Source organism: Meriones unguiculatus, chromosome 10 (assembly GCF_030254825.1).
Source record: "Meriones unguiculatus strain TT.TT164.6M chromosome 10, Bangor_MerUng_6.1, whole genome shotgun sequence".
Lineage (NCBI taxonomy): Eukaryota > Metazoa > Chordata > Mammalia > Rodentia > Muridae > Meriones > Meriones unguiculatus.
In genome coordinates, this window is record NC_083358.1 from 81,592,075 (window position 1) to 81,614,363 (window position 22,289).

Genomic DNA, 22,289 nt, shown 5'->3' on the forward strand with positions numbered 1-22,289 from the left:
ATGATTCTTACCACTGTGCTCTTGATGGCTTATTCAGCCTGCATTTGTATAAATCTTAGGATCAACTGACCAGTTTTAGCTCCACTACAGTTATCTGAGCCCTCCTATATCAATCACCAGTAAAAATAAATGCCCTCTATGCTTGCACACAGGACAATCTTGGGGCCAGTTAAAATTACTTCTTAGAAGAAATTTCTAAGTTTGTGTTAAGATGAAAAACAAACAAAACAAACAAAAAAAGCACAACCGAAGCCAGGTTCATTTTACAGAGTTATCATTTATTAAATTATAACCATAACGCTTCCTTTTCATTCTCTACATCTCATACTAACATCTTAATAACATGATACAAATAGCGTAACACTGAGTCCAACCGTCATGAAAATATCAGTACCTAAAAGTCCAAGTTGTTTTTGTGCCTCAGTTTCCTCTTTGTAAAATGAAAACGTAGTACTGATTAGCACTTACTGTAGATTCTAACTCCAGAATTCCCAGGAGAGAAATTATAACTGAGCATGTTTTACTCTTTTAAGTAAGTCATCCTGCTAAAATTACTCTTGAATTCTTACATTTAATATACTATGGTAGCCAAGCTAGAGCCTTGAACAATTAAAGTCTTTCTCGGGGGAAAAAAAAAAAATTTAGAAGGTAAATTCAACCCACCCAATACAAAAATTAGCGGTGTTTACCTGGCTGTGTTTTAAATATAATTTAATTTAAACAGTGTTGCCCTTTTATTTTAGCCACAAGTCTATAAAATAAGGAATATAAACAATTTAAACAAATCCAGGCATGGTTGCACATGCCTGTAATCCTAGCCCTCAGGGAGGCAGAGACAGGTGGATCTCTGTGAGTTCAAGGCCAGCCTTGTGAACAAAGTGAGTCCAGGACAGACAAGGCTACACAGGGAAACCATATCTTGAAATAAAACAAATCAAAAACAAAACAAACAAACAACACACAAGCAAGCAAAACACCCAAGAATTTAAACAGTAAGTAATCACGATCTTTGTATGTATATTTCTCATTTGTCTACTTAATAATTCTGTTGCAAACTGACGTAAATCACACTTATGATTATAAAACAAATAGGCAGTAGACTAAGGAGTCCTTGTTAACTAAATAACTATGTACCACCCTAATTCACCCTTCATATATAAGCCAAGAAATTTTTTTATTCATGAATGCTTGAATTTTCATAAAAGTCAAGCACAACACAACAGTCATAATCAGACCATATACTGCACTTATTAGCAACACCATTTTTTAACTTATGCTACATAAATAATACTCAGACAAACCTGAGCTCCTCCATGTTGGAATTGGCACACATTCTGGACACCCACTGATGTCACCCACTGATCCTGGACACTCCAAACAGCACTTCTGCAGGACTTAGTCCCCATTGCTGGCAAGCCGTTAACGTTCCTCTTCAGACTTATGACCAGTCTACAAGGCACATTTGTCTTACTGGCTAAAGACAGGAGACCATTATTTACATACACGTATACATGTGTGTGTGTTTCAGTTCTGTTTTATTCATCACTGTATTCAGTTGTAGACAGCTCTTTCTGAGACTGTGACCTAAAACTGATACAACAAAGCAGAAATATTAACCTATGCATAGCCCAGTCACAGAAAACTTCACATAAATCACAGATATGTCCTGCAGTGAGTTATAGAAAAATGGAATAATTTATGCACATACAAAATCCCTGAAGCACAGCAAATATATCAAGCATTAAATGAAAGCAAATGTCGGTGAATGGCTATTAAATAACTGTGTATTTGAAATCAAAGCAGATATTGTGTGTTGAAGATTTTCAAGGTATTTTATATTTTCAAAGGAAAATAATATATGAAGTCAATTTAATTAATCCAGTCACTTAAAAAAAACCCTAAACATTCTTGTGCATATTGCTTTTTAGGGTCTAACTTCATTATGAACCCATACTTTTAAAGCTTTGATGTTCTAATTTTAGATGAAAAGTGGGTCATTTCAAATTATCTTCTGGTTTAAAATCTGAAGAATACTCTGTAAAATCCATTAAGTCAAGATGAAACTAGAATACTATCCCTCCATTTAGAAAGCAATGATGAATCTCACTCAGTCCTTCAGCTATCATTCTAAGTGCTGGCTTTAGAAATCTAGACCAAGCTTACTTTCCCCTTCTCTGGTGATTTGGGGCTTTGACAATGGTGTTTCCCTTTTATGCATTAATTTGTCATTACTTCTATTTTATTTTAATTGGTTTAAAGAATGAATTCGTACAGTAATGGATTAAAATGTAAATAGCATACCACTAAGTAGCAAATGCCTCTGAATTCCATAAATACCCGAATCCAGCCATGTAAACACAATGGCCCGTACCATTTTCAAAACATTTCATCAGAAATACCACCTGATCCCATTCTTCACTATTTCCCATAGTCTTTGGCTTTATACAATAGGAAAGGTTATTTTCTGCGATGTGTGTGATGTGGTACTGGGATATTTGCTAAAAGCGTTTCAGGTGTGTAGTTAGAGTGCAAATAGAAAAACATGACCTGACAGCATAGAGATGTGACTGGCTGGAAATCACAGTGTGGAAAAGAAAAGCACATGTCTTCAGAATGTGCACTCAGGTAACACATGTACTGGGTGATCACTGCAGAGCGTCTGGGGCTCTGTACTTTTAAATAACTGTCACCGGAATACTCGTGTCTATGTTTGTATGTGACAAGTGGACATGAAATGGCCTATCTGTTTTTCCTTAGGCAAGTGGCATTTTCAGTTATCACTAAGGAACTTTCCTTTGCTGTGGCTGATGCTTGAATTCTGAAAACCAGCAGAGGGCGGAAGTGCTAACCAAACTGCACAACCCAACAGCCAAAAGAGAACCAAAAATGCAAACCTCAAAGGACGATTATGTTTATCATTAAATAAGTGGAAATGAATCAACTTCAAAATCCAAAGTCAATCCCACTGTGGCCATAGGCTCACCAGTGCCCAGCACAGGCTAATGAGAAGCTGCCTGTTCCCAGGGAATGTGAAGTCTCCAAGCACTGGACCCAAATTTAGGACTGGGCCAGGTTTTTACGGAGCCTCCCTAAGCCTAAACTCACTTTAGGGAGATCTCAGATCTCGGCATCAAGACTTATGGGCAGGCTCAGCTGAGCGGTCAGAGTTGGGTTGACACTTTTTTTTTTTTCTGTTTGCTCTTCCACTCACTAATCCCTTCATCTTTTTTTTCTCAAAACTTTCTACTCTCAGTTGATCCAGCTTTCCAACTCCCAAGCCTTTCTCTTGCCCTCAGAGTCCACAGCACCTAAGCGACCTAGGCACCCAGATGCCTTTTCTGAAAGGGTGGGGCAGAGGCAGGAGGAGGCAAGGGAGGAATGAAGTCACTCTCCCTTCTCCAGTTCTGACAGGACTAAAGTGAGCCACTCAGTTGTGCCTAGCAGGAACCTTTCCACGCTCCTCCTCCCACCTTCCTCGCTCCTCCTCCCATCCCAGGCCCCCTCCTCTTCCTCCCAATCCCTCTTCTTCTGCCCCACCCCCAACCAGTTTGCTTGGAGATTTTAATCACTCTGCAGGAGAATTGCCCAACCAACCTGCAAGAAGGTGCTGCTGGGGGCGGGGGTGGGGCGACTAGAGATAAATTAAGGTGGGCGGATCTTGGAGAGGAGGAGAGGTCTAAACATCAGGGGATATGACCCACCTCCGCAGTCCTGAAGTCCAACCACTCTCTGAGAAGCATTTCAAAATGCCACACACAAAGTGCCCTTGGTCTTCTAGCGTCATCCCCCTGATTTCTCTCAAATCCCGCGAAGGAACAGCCCGATTTTCACTTCCCCACAGACACAAAAGTTTATCACAGTTTACCTTATACCCTTTCTCTGTATTTTCTCCTCAGTTCACGCTGCAAAAGATGTCCCCCACTAGAACCTGAAGAACGCCAAATGTTTGTTCAAGGGGCAGCTTAATTTGAGTAACGACTCTTTCTGAAACAAATCCTGTCCAAGGTAACTATTTTTTCTTGTGCCAAGAGAGTGGAAAGTGACAGCAGTCTTTCTCAACCCTAGGTGCTTGACAGATCTTTTAATCCTCCCCTACTAAGGTCCTTCATATAAATATATATATTTTTTTCCCACTCTCAACCTGGTAGCAACTAAAATCTGGATTTTATTTAAAAGAAGTTTGGGAAGGCACTAAATCTTCAAGGAGAAGGAGTTCAGAAAGGAAGGCAGTCCAGTGGCAAAGTCACACCTTGCCAAACTTTTCTTTTCCTTACCTCCTTGGCCCTCTCTGGCTTGGAAGAGCAAAGTAAGGGTGAGAGTTCATTGGTGAGATCCCAGACCCACCGTTCCGTTTCTTTTTCCCTGCGGATCAAGGGTCCATCTCCAAGTCCTGCGCTCCCAACTGTGAACCCACAAAACTGCCACTGCAGACAGACCAACTTCATCCAAGGTTGTCGCCTAAGTTTGCTAAATTTGCTCCTAAGGGAGGAGTGGTAAAAATATCAAAGGCCTTCTTCTTTCTTCTCACTTTGGTGGGTTAATTCCTTCTCGCCCCTCCTTTCCCTCTGGGAACGGCCGAAGACGGGATCCTGTGATCTACCCTCTGCCTGGCCTTGCCCTCAGACTGAGGCTGACAAGAGGTTGTAAGAAAGATGCTGAAAGCACTGAACACCCCTAAAGGCTTCAAGCTTATGTGGGCCTGGGAGGGGGTTCTGGCCGCCTCCTCCTCCACTCACTCCCTTTCCTTCCCCCCCCCCCCCCAGTGTGTCCAGGAAACTGACGAGCCCACTTAGGTTCATACCCAATCACATGCCTCCCTGCATCCACGAACACGCCCACTCTCTAACCAGGGGATGCAGACTTCTGCAGGCACAGCCCACCTTCCACCCCACCGCGATACCCCTCCTTCATCCATCTCCTCCTCCCCTTCCTCCTCTCCTCAACTCGGAAAAGAAATGGGAGGGAATCTCCTGCCCTTTGGAAAGAAAGGAATTGCAGGAGAGTATCAGAGCACTCTGCGTGTTCTAGTAGCTTTTGTATTCAAACAAAAGCAGCTATTTCTCTGCTTTCAGGGGTCTGGGCCCTAGTTCAACAAGGAGAAGGCGCGCTTTTCACTGACTGCGTGGCTGGAGTCTTCAGCTGGCAGCGGTAACGTTTTCCTCTCAGCAAAACCCTTGCTTCCTAAGGCATGCATGGAACCAGTGAGCTCTGCGCTGCCTACTCCCAAAGTATCATCGTCATCATCATCATCATTATTATTATTAACCAGAGACTAAAGAAGGAATAAAGGTGGGGCATTCGAACCCTAGAGATCAAAATCCTTGTCGTGTAAGTAAAGTCTAGTTGGCGAGCTGAAACTGGGATTTCTCAAATGTACAAAGGCTTCTGAACTCTCACCGGGGCTTGCTTCTTCAAGAGCCGAGTTGTACAGTGAGTAAAGAGGGGGGAAAGCAGGGCAGCTGAAACTAAGAGATCAGTCGTTTACTTTTTCAGTACATGCAGTTCTGGTACTGGGTAAAAGAGAGCAGAACAGGGACTAGAAACGAAAGGATAAGCTACAGGCAGAATTCTCCAACTGGTATAGCCCACAGTTTCTCTGCTGGGTCTGTCTTGGGCTTTAGGGCTGAAAACCTGGTCACTCCACAGGAAAAGCCTAAGAGGAGGGACATGTTTTTAAAAACCCTTTCTCCATCCTGTAGTCCTATTAGCCCTAAACATTAGATACCCTGATCATTTTCCCCCGTATTTGCATTATCCCGTCCTCTTAACTGGTCATTTATATTTTTAATAGTTTTGGATACATTTTTCTCCAACAGTGACCAAAGCAGAAACACAGTGTCCAACAGGGTACTGGCGTACATTAGTCAATCGATAGACGTGTTTTGAATGAATGAATACTTTTTTCCCTGTTCACACGGAGATGAGAAGCCAGAGCCTAGTGTTACTATTTCAGTTATATCAGTGCTCACGTGTCTTTATTAAGCTTGTCAAGCATGTGTTTTCAATTCTTTTTTTTAAATCACTAATCTTTAAACCACAGTTTTTAATGGTCCCTTAAAATGTGCCTAATGATTCATCAAACTATACAAAATGTCTTCACACAGTTTAATAACCTGCAAACTTGCTGCAATTGAAAAATCTTGGAAATAGAATATATTAGAGGAAACTAGAAATACTTCAATATAATTGTCATTCCACAGACCAAGAACCATTCCCTAGCCTTGAAGTTTCTTTGTGACCACAGTTTTAAAAAACAAAACAAAACAACTGCTTATTTCTTCTAATGAGGCCAGCAGAAACTTTGGCATGCCATTTATCAGAGAAATAGGGCCAACTAGCTCTCCAAATTATAACCTTAATTTGTTAACAGATGTTACCAAAACAATTTACTAGCGTATTGTATTTGAGACTGGAATGTCTATTTACAAATTAAAAATATTGCATTGGAAATATAAGTAATTCAACCCCTTTGTTTATGCCTCATCTTTTCCAATGGAAATTTGGAATGTATTTGTGGTGTCCACACTTCAAAACCTGCCTTTCCTGTAATGATCATTTTCTATGTCTTCATTTAAATGTAAAAGAGTTAAAACAACACATATTAGTCTAGGAATACTTACCAGGGAGCTGGTCAGAAACTGAATTCACCAGTTACAGAGCTCACAGCAACACTTGTGGGGATCTAACCTGACTTCCCCTCTCTGTGTGGTGTGTTCAGAGCTCCCTGGCCTGGTACCATTCCAGGTGAGAAGGATTCAGGCACAGCCTTCAGCTCACATCTCAGACCTCAGTGTTTGTGAAGGGGCTCCTTTGGGCAAAGCTTATGAATTAAGTTGTTGCAGTCTTGGGCGCCTGCACTCGGTGGCCTGAATTCCTCCGGCCCTTGCCCATCTTGGCAAAGTGGGTCTGGAAGGAAACATACTGGAATCACAGTGAGGTATGATTATGTCTAAACTCTCTAGCCTGTAGCTGACCGCCAGACACTGAGTGTCCCAGAGAACTGTCCATGGACTCTCAGATGAACTCAATGAAAGACTGGATTAAAGCAGCAAACAGGGAGAAACCAGAAGGCAATCCATCCAAGCTGCCTTCAGCTTCACAATGGGGAATTTTCAGTAGTAGGATTATATCCTGGGTGACCTTTCAACCTGATACTGCTAATTGTTTACATATAGATTCAAAATCTATTACAATGTGACAGTTTCAGTGATGCAGAGTCTTAGGCCTGGAGAATGGTTAATATATATTTCCATTTTGTCACATGAAAAACTGTTGAAGACATTTTGTCACATGAAGTTCTTATTTGCAAGTCTAATAAAAGCTATGTAAATCCAGATATAGAAAAAATCACTTTCTTTGTAACAACATCAAAAACTAATAATTTTTCTATTTTGCCTTACAAGAGAACTAAGATGACAATTGTTGTTATGTATTGCAAAGTCAGATAGGGAAAACTTGAATGTTCTAGACAATCTTCAGTGTCCATGGAACTTTATTAAACATTTGGGAATACCCACAGCTCCCTCTTAACATCCTCACAAATCTCTAGGAATCACGGAGCCCCTGTTTCCAAGCCATTGTTTCATCTACTGAGGTCTCAATAACAATACGGACACTAAAAACACTATAGGTAGAATTAGGGAAAAAAGTAGATACTACAAAATTCGTGTATTCTGTTTTTGTTTACTTCTTTGGTTTTGTTGGGTTTTTTTTTGGGGGGGGGTTAAGGTGCATTTTGTGTGTGTGTATGTGTAAAATGTAGGTAATATTTCTCAATATGTCCCCAGACATATCTAGCAAAATTCCTGTCAAACTCAGTAAATAATTGTCAACAATAAATACATTCTCAGATATTACCAAATCTCATAAATTATATTACTATAAAATTTAAAAATGCGTTCACTAAAAGAATATGTATGGAGAGAAGTGGGGTTGCAAACATTGACCACCAAGGTTGTCCATTTCTGGTCCAGAGCCAAAACTTGCGGATGTAGATTGGACAAACTAATAATCATTTTGATAACTGCCAATTGTAATGAATGATTATTGTCAGAAAGCCTGGATACACTAGTCAATACACATAACTCTGAGCAGCGTTGAAGACAGTCCTGGGCAGAGCATGCTGCTGAATTGCAAATGAGCTAAGGCCCTGTACTAAGAGAAGCTATCAGTCTTTCGTGGGTTCAGTACTGAGAAAGATGGACACCATGCTAGACCTTATTCCATGCTCAGGAAGGCTGGTTTGTAAAGTTACGTCCTTTGCTCATCTGTAGTCTGAGGTTTTGGGGTCTCTATGAAACTTTTAATTTGCTTAAAGATATTATTCATGTTCTCTTTTTAATTTTTTGACATAATTTAAAGAGAGCATATCTCCCTTCCCTTTCATTTCCCTAACATTCTCTATACCCCTTTGTAATAGCGGGTTTTCCTCCCATGACCCAGTTCCCAAAATAATGGCTCTGAGAATTTATTATTTATGAATAAATGCCATGCTGACATCCTAAGCTTTTGCTCATTTCCAGTCTAGCTCATAACTTATTTGTGCTACATACCTAGTCACCTCTCTTCCATCTTCCTTAGCGTCCAGAGCAAATCTCCCTCCAATTTTATTGCAGAGTTCCTCTCTCTCTGCTGGAAATCCCACCTCTTATTTTTTGCCTCAGCTAATGGGCCATCAGCTATTTATTGTCAGGTGATGCTTCCATTCAGCACACAAGAGATGCTCCTTACACCCCCTCCTACTCTCCTTAAAAATTATGGTCTCTTTTTTCACTAAGTGTTAATGCGTACAGATTATGTGTCTGTGTATACATACATTTTCCTAATATCACCTGTTCCGTTGATGTAATGTTACTTGAATGTATGTTTCTGGGCTTTTTGGACAAGACAACCCATTGGCTTACTTTTTTTTTGAGGCAGACCACCTGTCCTCCCAGCTCACCTCAGTTGTCTATATTTATTTCTCAGTTGTCTCAGGGGCTTTTCCCCATTCAGTTTGTCTTGTTCCTGGGTCTTATCTTTGTTAAGGTTTAGGCAGTCGTTTTGCTGAGGCTTTATGGGTAAGGTCAGGGAACATTCCAGAAGAGAGGGAGGAAAGTATATATAAGCCAGAGGATCATCGAGTTTTCTATGAAACTGTGTCTCCTAGTAATATCAGAAGCTTTATAAAGTTTATTGAGTTGAAAAGGATAGAATCAAAATGGTATTACAGAACAGCCATTTTAACTATATTAACCCTACTGGATTGATAAGTGTGGGGAATCTTTATAGCTTATGATGTTGTCTGCAATTTCTTTCTTCGCTGTCTTAAAGTTTATAATATACAATGGTTTCACTTAGTTTGTTAAAATTACCCCAAGTTTATATACATATAATGTATATTATATATATATATAATATATTATATATTTAATGCTATTTGTGAAAGTGTTGTTTCCCTGATTTCTTTCTCAGTCCATTTGTCCTTTGTATATAGAAAGGCTACTGATAGTTGTGTGCTAAGTTTGTACCCTGTCGCATTACTGAAAGTGTTTATCAACTATAGGAGTTTCCTTGAAAAAAATTTAGGCTTACTTATGCATAATGATTCTTTGAATTATTTCTTTCCAATTTGTAGCCCCTTGATCTCCTTCAGTTGTCTTTTTGGTCTATTTAAGACTTTAAGTAATATATTGAATGGATGTGGATTCAATTAACACCCTCGTCTTCCTGGGATTTTAATGAGAAAAATTTAGTTACTCTTCATTTAGGATAATGATCACTGTGGGATGGCTATATATTATCTTTATTGTGTTCAGGTATGTCCCCTGGAGCCATAGTCACCCCAAGACTTTTACCATTATATACTGATGGATTTTTCAAGGCCCTTTTTATATACTGAGATAATCATTTGGTTTTAGTCTTTTTAGTGTATTTATATGGTTGATTATATTTATTGATAAATTAATTTTAAACTATCATTAAGTCTCTGGGATGAAACATTGATCAGGGTGAATAATTATTTTCAATGTGTTCTTGAACTTGATAGGTAAGTATCATATGACAATTTTTGTACTAATATTCATGAGGGATATTGGTACATAATTTTATATTTGTTTGGGTCTTGCATGGTTTTGATATCATGGTAAACGTGGCTTTGTAAAAAGAGTCAGGATGTTCTTTCAATTTCTTATTTAAGTAATAATTTGGAGAGTATGGGCATTAGTTTCTTTGTTGAGGTCTGTTATCAATCTGTGCTGAATCCATCTGGCCCTGGGCATTTTGGTTTCGGGGGAGGGGTTAATTGCTGCTTTTATTGTACTAGAATTATGGACCTGTTTAAAATTTTTATCTTGATTTAACTTTGGCAGATCAAGTATATCAAGAAATTCATCCAATTCTTTTAGATTTTCCATTATGGTTTAATACATATTTTTAAAGTAAGTTCTTATGATTCTGCAAATTTCCTCAGGATCTGTTGGAAAATCTTCCCTTTTGTATTAAGTAGGATTCTCTAGAGTCACAGGACTTATGGAATGAATATCTATCTATCTATCTATCTATCCATCCATCCATCTATTATCTATCACCTTTCAATTTATATTTATCAATTATATAAATTATTTTACATATAGATTCATTCCATAATGTATAATATATATTTATATTAATATGTGATATGTGATCTATTTAACATTAATTTTTATATTAACATATATAATTAATATATAAATATAGTACATATTCCTAGCTTATATAAATTATTTATATATATGTATGTAGGTATGAGAGTTTATTGGAATGACTTACAGGCTGAAGTCCAACTAATCCAACAATAGTTCCTAGATTAATTCCTAGATGCCATGTAATGCAGTAACAGACTCTTACCAGGCAAGGGAAAGCATAAGAAAGGTGCAGTGAAACCACTGAAATAGACCACTCCCTGGGTAGAAAGAAAAGTACGTTTGGTAAAACCAACGATTGCACGAAACTCCTTGAGAGTTTCATGAGGACAGGTAACAGTGAGATGAGGACTGAATACTGGTCAAACAGCCTGGGAGATAGTATGGGAACTTTGTCAGGAACCAAATATCTTTTGGGTGGAAAAGGAATAGAGTGACTTTTCTAGGGAAACACAAGCCACGTTCACAAGATTTCTGAGGAATGCTGTGCTTAGATCTGTTGACTTACCGGAAGGCATCATTTCTTCTTTTTCCAGTGGAGTGTTCCCTGGGCTCTCAGTTAGAACTCTTGTCAGCAGCATTGCCAATTATGGGGCCTGCTGTGGACCTTACAGATGGCAGGAGGATGGAGGAAGATGAAGTTTCAAAAGACAGCACCATTTAGACTTCTTTTTTATATAATTTTCATTTTTTATATTAATCACAGTTTATTTACTTTGTATCCCAGCCATAGCCCCCTCACTCATTCCCTCCCAATCCTACCCTCCCTCCATCTCCTCCCTGCCCCTTTCCAAGCCCACTAATAAGGAGATCCTCCTCCCCTTCCATCTGACTCTAGCTTATCAGTATCTTCAGGACTGGCTGCAAGGTCCTCCTCTGTGGCCTAGCAAGGCTGCTCATTTAAAATTTCTTTAGCAAAGTTTTAGCCACTTGAGTAATATTCACCATTTCTATCCCAGTATAATAAGTGATTTTAAGACATAATGCAGTGTATCTTATAAAAGGTAACATCCTTAAAAAAGTGTCTCAGAGGTTGAGAGAAAATTTTCATAAGGTTTATAGTGTTTAAGGACTAGACACGAATGTCCATACTTGTTTTCTTGGTTCAAGGGTGATTTATAAAGCAGAGTAAAATCTGCTGTCAAAGCCAGACACTGACTGCCTATTATCAGTGGTAGCTCACATATGGAATGTGTTTTCTGTCAGAAGACCAATACATGATATTGGAGAGCTAAATATCTAATAAGTAGGTGAAATAAAAAGTTTCACACTTGTTAACTACAATGTACCTTGGAGGCTAGCACAGCCACAGTACAGTTTAGAATATTGATGATATTTACCTTTTTGCTTTTGAACTTGGGTCATTTTAACATATACTTTATAGACTTCAAAAGCCATGAGAGGCCTCAAGGAAGCAAGTTGGAAAATGCCTGCTGTGATTTCTCTCTACTCATACAGGGCAGCTTTAACAACTCAACCTGCTCTGTCTTCATGAACGTCAAGACGAACAGTTTTATAACCTGGTGCATTTAGACTCTTGCTTTCTACTTCTCCCCATCCCAAGAAGCTAAGGAAGTCCAAAATTTTCAAATGGTGAGTGATAGGCCAGTGCACTGAAGACACACTGGTAGAAATCAAATATTGTCAGGTGAGCTAAATGAGAGGCTCTGCAGATCTGATGCTCAGAGAGTGTATCACTTCATAAGATGCTCATGAATACAAAGGAGGGATAGGACGTCATATTTGAATGTGGCTTCTCTAGGAAAGAGATGGCACAGCATCTCTTATACATTCCTTATACATTCCTGTGATATTGCTTACGTGTATTTGACAAATGTGTCTTAAAACAAGGAGAAGGGGTGTCCAGATAAGCCATTGAATCAAGGATCAATCACTCATTTTTCTTTCTGGGGAAATTTTTAATTTTTATTGTAGGTTCAATTATTATTTTTAGAAATAACTCTCTTTTGAATTGAATTTATTCCATTGATAGGTAATTATTCTTGGGGAGGGCCATGTATGCCACTGTTCACTTGTGGTAGTCAGAGGACAACCTGCAGGAGTTGTCTTCTGGAACCATATTGTCCCTGGGAATAGAACTCAGGACTTCAGCATTAGTTGTTAGTTCCCTTATTTGTTGAGATATCTTGGTAACCCCAGTTTTGTTGCTAAGTACACTGACACTGTTAACTGATGGAGACTCTACTGAAACTTAGTAAAATATTTTTCAGAGACTTTTATGATTTCCTCATTACATGTAAAACAAAATATTTTGATTGGCATTATGGAGAATGCAAATAGTGTTTTCCATTCCTTTACAGATTCTAGTCGCTATTGTCTGCTATTCCAAGGACACCTGCCTAGGGCCCGAGTAGCATTCCTCTTGGAGCACTTTCCTTTGACTCTGGATCTGCCTGGCCTGCCTGGGACTCAGTCCTTGGCCCCTCCAATGATGACTTGTGTGTGGGCTCCAATCCACATTGTACACCATCTGAAAGGGGCCAGTGGGCAGCCCAAGCAACATTCAGCCTAGAGCCCTCTCCATCTACTCCAAAAGTGCCTGACCTTTAGGGACCAACAGGCCTGCTAACACCAAAGACAACCAGGTGGCTGGAGGCCAGTCAAAGAACACAAACAGCAAATGTCAGGGCCACATGACACTCCAGAAACCAACTATTCTACCAACAGCAAACCCTGGAGATACTCATATGCCTGAAGCACAAGAAAACAACCTTATATCTGAAGTCACGAAAACAATAGAGGCCTTAAAAAAGAAAAATAAGTCCCTCAAAGAAATACAGGAAAACACAACAAAACAGGTTAAAAAAAAAAAAACTTGAATCATTCCCTTAAGTAAATACAGAAAAATACAACCAAATGAGAGAAGGAAATGACCTATAGAACCTAAGTAACAAAGAGGACTCTAGGGAAGATGCTTAATTCTCAGTCAGAAGGGGAAATAGAATAGACACAGTAAGCAATTGAAGAAAAGGAACAGGAGATAGAAACATATGCTAAGACTCACAACCAAACTTTGGCCGAGTTCAGGGAGTCTTATGGAAGGGGGGTGGGGTGAGAATGGAAGGATCCAGAGTAGAAAAGAGCTCTACAAGAAGACCAACATAGCCGACAAATCTGAGCCGGGGGGGGGGGTTTGTGGTGGAGACGGATGCACCAAACAAGGACCATGTATGGAGAATTCCTAGGCCTCCTGCCCAGGTGCCTCTTGTAACCGATAGGCACCACAGTCTCCATGTGGGTTCTCTCATAAGGGGAACAGGGGCTTTCTCTGACATGAACTCTATTGCCTGCTCCTCTATCACTTCCCCCTGGTGTGGTGGTCTTGCCAGGCCACAGAGGAAGGACATGCAGCCAGTCCTGATGAGATTTGATATGCTGGGGTCAGTTGATAGAGGAGGAGGGCTCTCCTTTCTAAGGACTAGGGGAGGAGTTGGGGGGGGGGAAAGAAGAAGGATGGTATTGACATCAGGTGGGGGAGATAGCTTCAATCAAGATGTAAAAAATAAAAATAAATTGCAATTAAAAAACAAATATATATTATCATAAAGAAACACGAATGGACATAGAACTATTAAAAATCAGCTAAATTCTATTTCAATTCTATTCTATTTAAATTCTATTCAAGCATCCTTCTTAGGGTCTTCCTTGTTATTTAGCTTCTTTAGGTCTGTGGATTATAGTCTGTCTCTCCTGCACTATATGGCTAAAATCTGCTAATAAGTGAATATATACTATGTGTGTCTTTCTTGGCCTCAGTTACCTCACTCAAGATGATCGTTTCTAGTTCCATCCATTTGCCTGTAAATTTCATGATTTCCTTGTTTTCAATAGCTGAGTACTATTCCATTGTGTAAATGTACCACAGCTTCTTTATCTATTCTTCCATTGAGGGACATCTGGGTCATTTCCAGATTCTGAACATAGCTTAATAAATGTCCTTGTGGTACAGTGGAGAATCTTCTAGGTATATGCCGAGGAGTGGTATAGCTGGGTTTTGAGGTAGAGCTATTCCCAATTTTCTAATAAGGCACCAGATTGATTTACAAAGTGGTTATACAAGTTTGCCCTCCCACCAGCAATAGAGGAGGGTTCCCCTTTCTCCACAACCTCTTCAGCATGTGCTATCATGTGAGTTTTTGATCTTAGCCATTTGGACAGGTGTAAGATGGAATCTCAGAGTCATAATGTAAGGACTTTATAGACATACTAAAATTCACAGACCCATAGAGGAAAATTAACAATTAGGATGCTTATATTTCACTCAGAACAGAAAGCAGGATAGATGGGGCAGAAGTGGCTGAAGAGAGGGAAAAAGGCAGGAGTTTAACACAGCTGTTTGAAAGGTTCCACTCAGCAGATGTTGAGACTCACAGCCAAACATTGGGAGAAGCATATAGGGAATCTTCTGAAAAAGTGAAAGAAGGTAGGAGGACCTAGAGGTGCCAGGAGCTCCACAAGAAAACCAAAAGAGCCAACTAACCAGGGCCAAGAAGGGCTTGCAGAGATTGAAGCACCAACCAAGGACCATGCATAGTCTGAACCTAGGCCCCCTACAAAGATGTAGCAAATGGGCAGCTCAGGCTTCATGTGGATCCTCTAGGAAGGAGAATTGAGGTTATCTCTGACTTGAACTCTGTTGTCTGCTTTCTATTCACTCCCCCTGGTTTTGCTGCCTTGGCAGGCCACAGGGGAAGAGGAAGAGCTCAGCCCTGATGCAATTTGATGGGCTGGGATGGATGAGTTTGGGAGGGCCCTCCCTTATTTGAGGAATAAGGGAGGGGGGGAACGTGGGAAGTATGAGGGCCAGTGGAACCAGAAGGAGAAGAGGGAAAGGGTTACGACTGGGATGAATTAATGAATAAATAAATAAATTAATTAACTTTTTAAGAGCTGAATTAAAAAAATAAAACAAGAAGGGATTCTTCCTTGAAATGCCTAGCTTTCAATATTTGCAGCATTTCTGAGATAAGCAATGTGACTTTTAGATTTACAGTTTAAAATGCGTCTCTGTATGGTGAAAGCCTATACTATTTTGGAGAAATCACACTTACGATATGCCAGAAATCCACAGGTTTTCAGTAGAAACACAAATGCAGAGACAAAGATAAAATTCATGGTGAGTGAGAATTAGAGGAGGCATAGTGTGCAGGAAATCATGAGAAGACACTCTTAATGTAATAATTTGTCAATAGCACTTACTCCATAGAAAGCAATTTAACTGGATTAATTCATCAGGACCGTGTAATAATTTCGTGTTTTAGATTTTGTAACTAAAACTATTTTAAATGAATTTAACACCATGCATTTTTTTTAAATTTCTATAAAGCATCCCACTTGTTGCTCAAAAATAATAATATAAATATAACTGGGATTATGTACATACACATTTTATCAAGGTTGTTTTAGAGGTTGTAATTTTATCGCTTGAATTTGATTATGAGTTGGAGAAATACACAACCCAAGAAGGATATGTAAACTATATTTATTTTACTCTACTTTTTTCCAGTAGTTGGGCTTATAAATAAATGACTTTTAGTGGGATGTTGGCAGGAAGAGTGATTGAGGTAACTAGTGCAGTTGTGTTTTAAACAAATGTACACAACTTAATTCATATCTACAGGATACCTACAAAAGTGACAAATCCCTGCTGTTTCTGAGAGGACTTTCTCTCAATAAAACCATACAGCGCAATGCCCACCAAAAGACAGGGTTAAAATCAGTTTTGTGCAGTTTATTCAGGAACCTTGAACAATCATCTGACCCTGGGGAAAGCCAGCCCACAGCTTAAATAGCCTCTGGGTAGCCAACCCCAGCATGCCACGTGGGCAATGCAGATAGGGCCACATACATGGAAGCAAGCCAGATCCTCGGCCTTAGCCAAATGTGGAGTTGTTTGTGATAGAGAGCACTCACCATCGGGAAGGTGGAAGGCAGAAACCAGCTCCATGTTTAAGGCGCGGCATTACGAAAAAAAAGAAAGACTTGGAGAGGACAAGAGCTCCACAAGGAGAGAAACAGAACCAAAATGTCTGGGCACAGGGGTCTTTTTTGAGACTAATACTCCAACCAAGGTCCATTCATGAGTATAACCTAGAACCCCTGCTCAGATGTAGCCCATGGCAGTTCAGTATCCAAGTGGGTTTCCTAGTAAGGGGAACAGGAACTGTCTCTGACATGAACTCAGTGGCTGGTTCTTAGATGACCCCCTCTGAGGGAGGAGCAGCCTTGCCATGCCACAGAGGTGGACATTGCAGCCAGTCCTGAAGAGACCTGATAAGGAGTGTTAGATAGAAGGGGCAGAGGACCTCCCCTATCAGTGGACTTGGAGAGGGGCATGGGAAGAGATGAGAGAAGGAGGGTGAGATTGGGAGGGAATTAGGGAGTGAGTTAAAGCTGGGATATGAATAAAATGTAATTAATGTAAAAAAAATAAAATTTTAAGTTAAAAAAAATCAGTTCTGTGAATGAAAACAAAAAAAGTAATCACTCTGATTCTTATCTGAGATAATGTCTCTAACAGTCTTAGTCATTTCGAAACATTGTCTCATATCAAATACAAAATGTTAATACTAAAGGTTTTGAAAGACCAAGCACATTGGTCGCCATCCTCATTGGAGCACAGTTTAAAAAGTAAACTCCCATGTCCTTTAAATGTTTCTTTTAAAAACTGATTTTAGCAATTGCATATCCAAACTAATAGCCACCATAAGTCCACCAATAGTTAAAGGTTTAAAAAGAAACACTGTTGCTATTAATTAGGCATGTTCTAAACATCTTACTATATGGCTGAACCTCAAATAATATTCAACAATATAAATGATTGGCTAAGCCTCCAGCTATGATGCTTGAGATAAAAACAAATACAGTACTTAATATTCCATACATTTCTGAATATATGTCTTTATTAAAAACAAACCAAAATAAGAAAGATGCCAAAAAATGGAGATTTAAACAGTGCTCAATGTGGGGTATCAACTGGTGTGGCTGCTGAAAAGAATATAAAGGAGCCTTGTAGTAGTAGGAATACCCGATGCTTAAACTGTATCAAGTTAGTTCTCTAGCTGGATGTTATCTAGCCATCGTGGGCTAATCCTCTTTAAGTTCAGCCTAAAGTCTGGCAGTGTTATAGGTAGCATCACCTTTAAGAGACACGGCCTATAATAAAACTACTCTGCCATTGGAAGAGCTGTCCTCTGAAGCGATTGGTCTTGTTTTTCTGGACCCTTCTCAGTCCTTGCATCGGGACTACTGTCAGAGAGTAAGACAGCTCCCTCTTCATTTCTCTCATACTATGTGCCCGCTCATAGATGCCCTGTCCGTGAGGCCGTGTGCTATAATGTGATGTTATCCAATTGCCATGACCAGAGGACAAACTGTTGAAACAAGGCATCGTGTCCTTTCAAAAGAGTGAACAACAGAAAATACTACTCTATATCTGGCTGGGATAGTACACTAGAATCGGGGGTGGGGGGCATGTTACTATTGATTTTAATCAACATATGCATATATTTATACATCTACTTAATCTATGTATGTATGTATGCATCTATCTATCCATATGTAAATATGCTTGCCAAAACCTTTTGTTCCCTAAAAACACTTACTGTTCAACAATTGCTCAAAAATAATTTTTCAAAGCCAAAAGTTGTAAGGAACACATCACTTTGTCAGTTATGGCATGAGCCTTAGGATCGTGACATCACAGTCACCTGGACAACTACAGAATGTTCAGATTTAGGCAGTTGGTCAACCAACTGCTGCAGGCATCTCTGGTATTTAGTGCCAAAGGAGAAAATGAAAACTTCACATCCATTGAAAGTCCTTCGTTTCAGCCTCCAAAGGAAAGGTATTTTTTAATAACTAGTTTAAATTCCCGTGATAGAATACTGGTATCAAGATGTGTTCTATCTTGATTCCTCCAGATCATGTGAACTATTTCTTAACTCAGTATTTGCTTCATGAAAAGTTCCTCATGTTAGCAAAAGTCAATGCCAATACAATGAAGAAATGGGATTACAATGTCAGAGAAGGTATGCTCTAGACGACACAGGAGAACGGTGTCTGTAAATCTATAAAAGGTATTTGTCCAAGGAATGAGAGAGGGTTATTCTCTGCTATATCTAATTGTTTTACCCATGATGACCACAAAAGTTAGTTGGGAACTGCCCAAACTTCAGTCCAAAATCTGAGAAACTCTAGGAATTCACCAAATTGTTATTGTTTCCCAAATGTATTGTGTTCTCCAGACCCTTTTTCCAAACATTTTAACACTGATTCAGATTAGACAAAATAAGTTATCAAATATCCTTATTTACTTTCATTTTGCGTATTATGAATCTGAATTGCTACTATTTTTTGTCTTTATACCATTGCTTCACACGTGTGAGGGGAGCCACTGGCTGTTGTATCTCTTTGTCTCCTTAAGTGCTTGTTGAAGAAAAGCTAGTGTGCCCATAATCCTTGAAAGATGATTTAGCATAAGTCTTGAAAAGAATAATATTTGCTAAAGGAAATACACACTTTAAATATGTTATTTTATAATTATGAATATTTATAATTACTGCGAAATTTTTTGTGGAAGAGAAAATATCCAGAGGCATCTGGAAGAGTTCGGGTCACACAGTAAAAGAAGCAGATTAGACAAGACTGTGAATTCATATGAGAGGAGGCAGAAGAGTAGGAGAGAATATTAGAGACAGCTGGGACCAAAACCTGCCTTCATAAAGAAGGCAAAGGGGTTGTGCAACATTGGGGGCAAGTATGGTGCAGGAGGGCGAGTGGGTAACTGAGAAGAGATGGGGAGACTAGGAGGGAGCTTTGGATATAGAACAAACACGTGTGAGTTTCTACTCAGGGAAACTGGATCCCAGCCCTGTGAGCAGTAATTCTGTTGTGGACTCTGCTTTCAGCATCTGGCCTATTTTGCATATTACCTACCAGTCCCCATTTCCTTCCACACGTTGGACATCGATGAATGAAAGCCAAATATCATTTTTTACTCTTCGCCATCCTCAAGGGATCTCTGGCTTTTTGTCTGCTTTTCACAGTTTTGCTGAAGTTGCAGTGTCTTTCAAATGTTACTTTGCTCAAGTCATTATAGGCCCAGTTGACGCATAGCCAAGCCAAAGCTCCATGTTTCTTACACAGCATAAGATATAAGCAATGTCGGAATAACATCTTGTTTGGTTAGTATTGAGAGGTGAATGGGATTTCTTATTACATGGTCATTCAGATCTTACTGTGGATCAAAAGATCTAGGCTCCATCTGAAAGAAAGGCAAGTAACCGAGGATTTCCTTGTGAAATCAGCCCCAATGGCTCACCTGTGGCCAGAAGATACATCATGGATGCTGATCCTAATTTCATCCTGCTAGGAAGATGGGATTGGTGAATGAGGCATTCAAGAGTTCATTATGGAAGATTACGTGTGATGGTGGTTTTGTTTTTTCCTCACAGAGTGCTCAAGATGACAAACTCTGGTTCTCTCCTGGACACAAAGAATCTACAGGGAAATAGGAGGAGGACCGGACTGAGTTCAGTGTTCTAACCCTGAGTTCTCAAGAGTTTAATTATTTAGCCTGAAACTTGAATATACATAAAAGTAAAATAACTTTCACATTCGTAGTCATTTAATTCATAATTTCCATCTATTTTATATGACCCAGTCACACTGATAACATCTCATATGGAAATGGTCTCTGATATGGTAATAATAATAATAATAATTATGGGACCATTCCTGTTCCTTTCCAATTGAGACAAATAATTTTCCTGAGAAAAGGTAAAAACAAAACAAAATAAAAACAAACAAACAAACAAAAGCCTGGATATCCTTTTTCTTTAGAAAAAAAATAGAAAAATTTTCATTGTTGAATACTAAAGACTATTCTGCGGTCTAGAGTGATCTATCAATGATTATGAGCATTTCTTTCTCTTTGAGAAGAGGCCTGGGTTTGTTTCATAGCACCCACATGGAAGCTCATAGCCATCCATAATTTCACTTCCTGGGAATCTGATTCTCTCTTCTGACCTGATCAGGCACCAGACACAACATGGTTCACAGATATAGCTGTGAGCAAAACACTTATGTAAAATAAATAAATCTAAAAATAGAATTTAAGAATTTAAAAATAGTATTAAGCTTTCTCTATACTTTCATAGCTTCTGGTTTGAACCCTTAGTCATTCAGAAAATGCAAATTAAAACAACCCTGAGATTTCACCTCACACCCATGGCTAAGGCCAAAACCCAAGGGATGATACATGCTGGAGAGGAGGTGGAGAAAGGGGAACCCTCCTCAATTGCTGGTGGGAATGTAATCTTGTACAACCACTTTGGAAATCATTCTGGTGCTTTCTCAGAAAATTAGGAATAGTGCTACCTCAAGATCTAGCTATACCACTCCTAGGCATATACGCAAAAGATGCCCCACCACTCAATAAGGACATTTGCTCTATTATATTCATATCAGCTTTATTCATAATATCCAGCATTTGGAAACAACCTAGATGTCTCTCAACAGCAGAATGGATACAAAATCGTGGTACAATATACAACGGGATACTACTCAGCTATTAAAAACAAGGACATCATGAAATTTGTAGGCAAATGGTAGGAACCAGAAAAGATCATCCTGACTGAGGTATCTCAGAAGCAGAAGGATACATATGTTATATACTCAGTTATAAGTGACTATTAGCCATATAATATAGGATAAACATATTACAACCTGTAGTCCTAAGAAGCTAAACAACAAGGAGGACCCTAGGGAAGAAGCTGTAACCTCATTCAGAAGGGCAAACAGGGTAGACATAAGAAGTAGAAGACAAGGAACAGGACAGGAGCCTTCTACAGAGGACAGCTGAAAGACTCTACCCACAAGGGTATCCAAGGAGATACTGAGACTCATAGCTAAACTTTGGGCAGAGTATGGGAATCCTTATGGAAGAAGAGGGAGATAGAACTGGAAGGGGCAGGAACTCCACAAGGAGAACAACAGATCCAAAAAACCTGGGCCTGGGGTCCTGCAGAGACCAATGTTACAACCAAGAACCATGCATGGAGAGGACCTAGACACCCTCCTCAGATGAAGCCCATAGCTGCTCAGTCACCAAGTGGGTTTCCTAGTAAGAGGAGAAGAGGCTATCTCTGATAGTAACTCAGTGGCCTGCTCTTTGATCACCTCCCCCTAGTGGGGAGCAGCCTTACCAGGCCACAGAGGAAGATGATGCAGCCAGCCTTGGTGAGACCTGATATGCTAGGTTCAGATAGAAGGAGAGGAGGACCTCAGCTATCAGTGGACTAGGGGAGGGGCATAGGAGGAGAAAAAGGTAGGTGGGAGGGCCTGGGTGTAGACAAGGGAGGGTGCTACAGTGGAGATACAAAGTGAATAAACTGTAAGAAATAAATACATAAATAAAATTAGAGAAGAGGAAAAATAAAGAATCTGAAATGTAGTCAATTCTCTGTCAACATGTAAAAATGTTTAGTTTATGGCTGTCTATGGCCAGTACTTTCCCCCCTGAATGGAAGATATTCATATTCAGATTTGTGGAGCCTTCCTGACTGAATGACATGGTATTTCTTATGTTAAATTTTTCTGTAACTG

General features: G+C 39.6%; 1 protein-coding gene and 1 long non-coding RNA gene across 2 annotated transcripts in view; one reads left to right on the forward strand and one right to left on the reverse strand.

The window, feature by feature from the left end:
* Positions 1-257: 257 nt before the first annotated feature.
* LOC132656905 (uncharacterized) lies at positions 258-4,735 on the reverse strand. Its single transcript, XR_009594700.1, has 2 exons — positions 4,275-4,735; positions 258-1,590 (listed from the first exon to the last, which is right to left on the reverse strand). It is a non-coding gene; the product is annotated as an uncharacterized LOC132656905 (long non-coding RNA).
* Positions 4,736-4,966: 231 nt separating this feature from the next.
* LOC110562744 (T-cell activation Rho GTPase-activating protein-like) overlaps positions 4,967-22,289 on the forward strand; it is a 41,302-nt gene continuing 23,979 nt past the window's right edge. The window contains exons 1-2 of the mRNA XM_021659631.2: positions 4,967-5,328; positions 12,120-12,254. Coding sequence (XP_021515306.2) covers positions 12,252-12,254 — 3 coding nt within the window. The 5' untranslated portion in view covers positions 4,967-5,328; positions 12,120-12,251. The remainder of the gene's footprint in view (positions 5,329-12,119; positions 12,255-22,289) is intronic.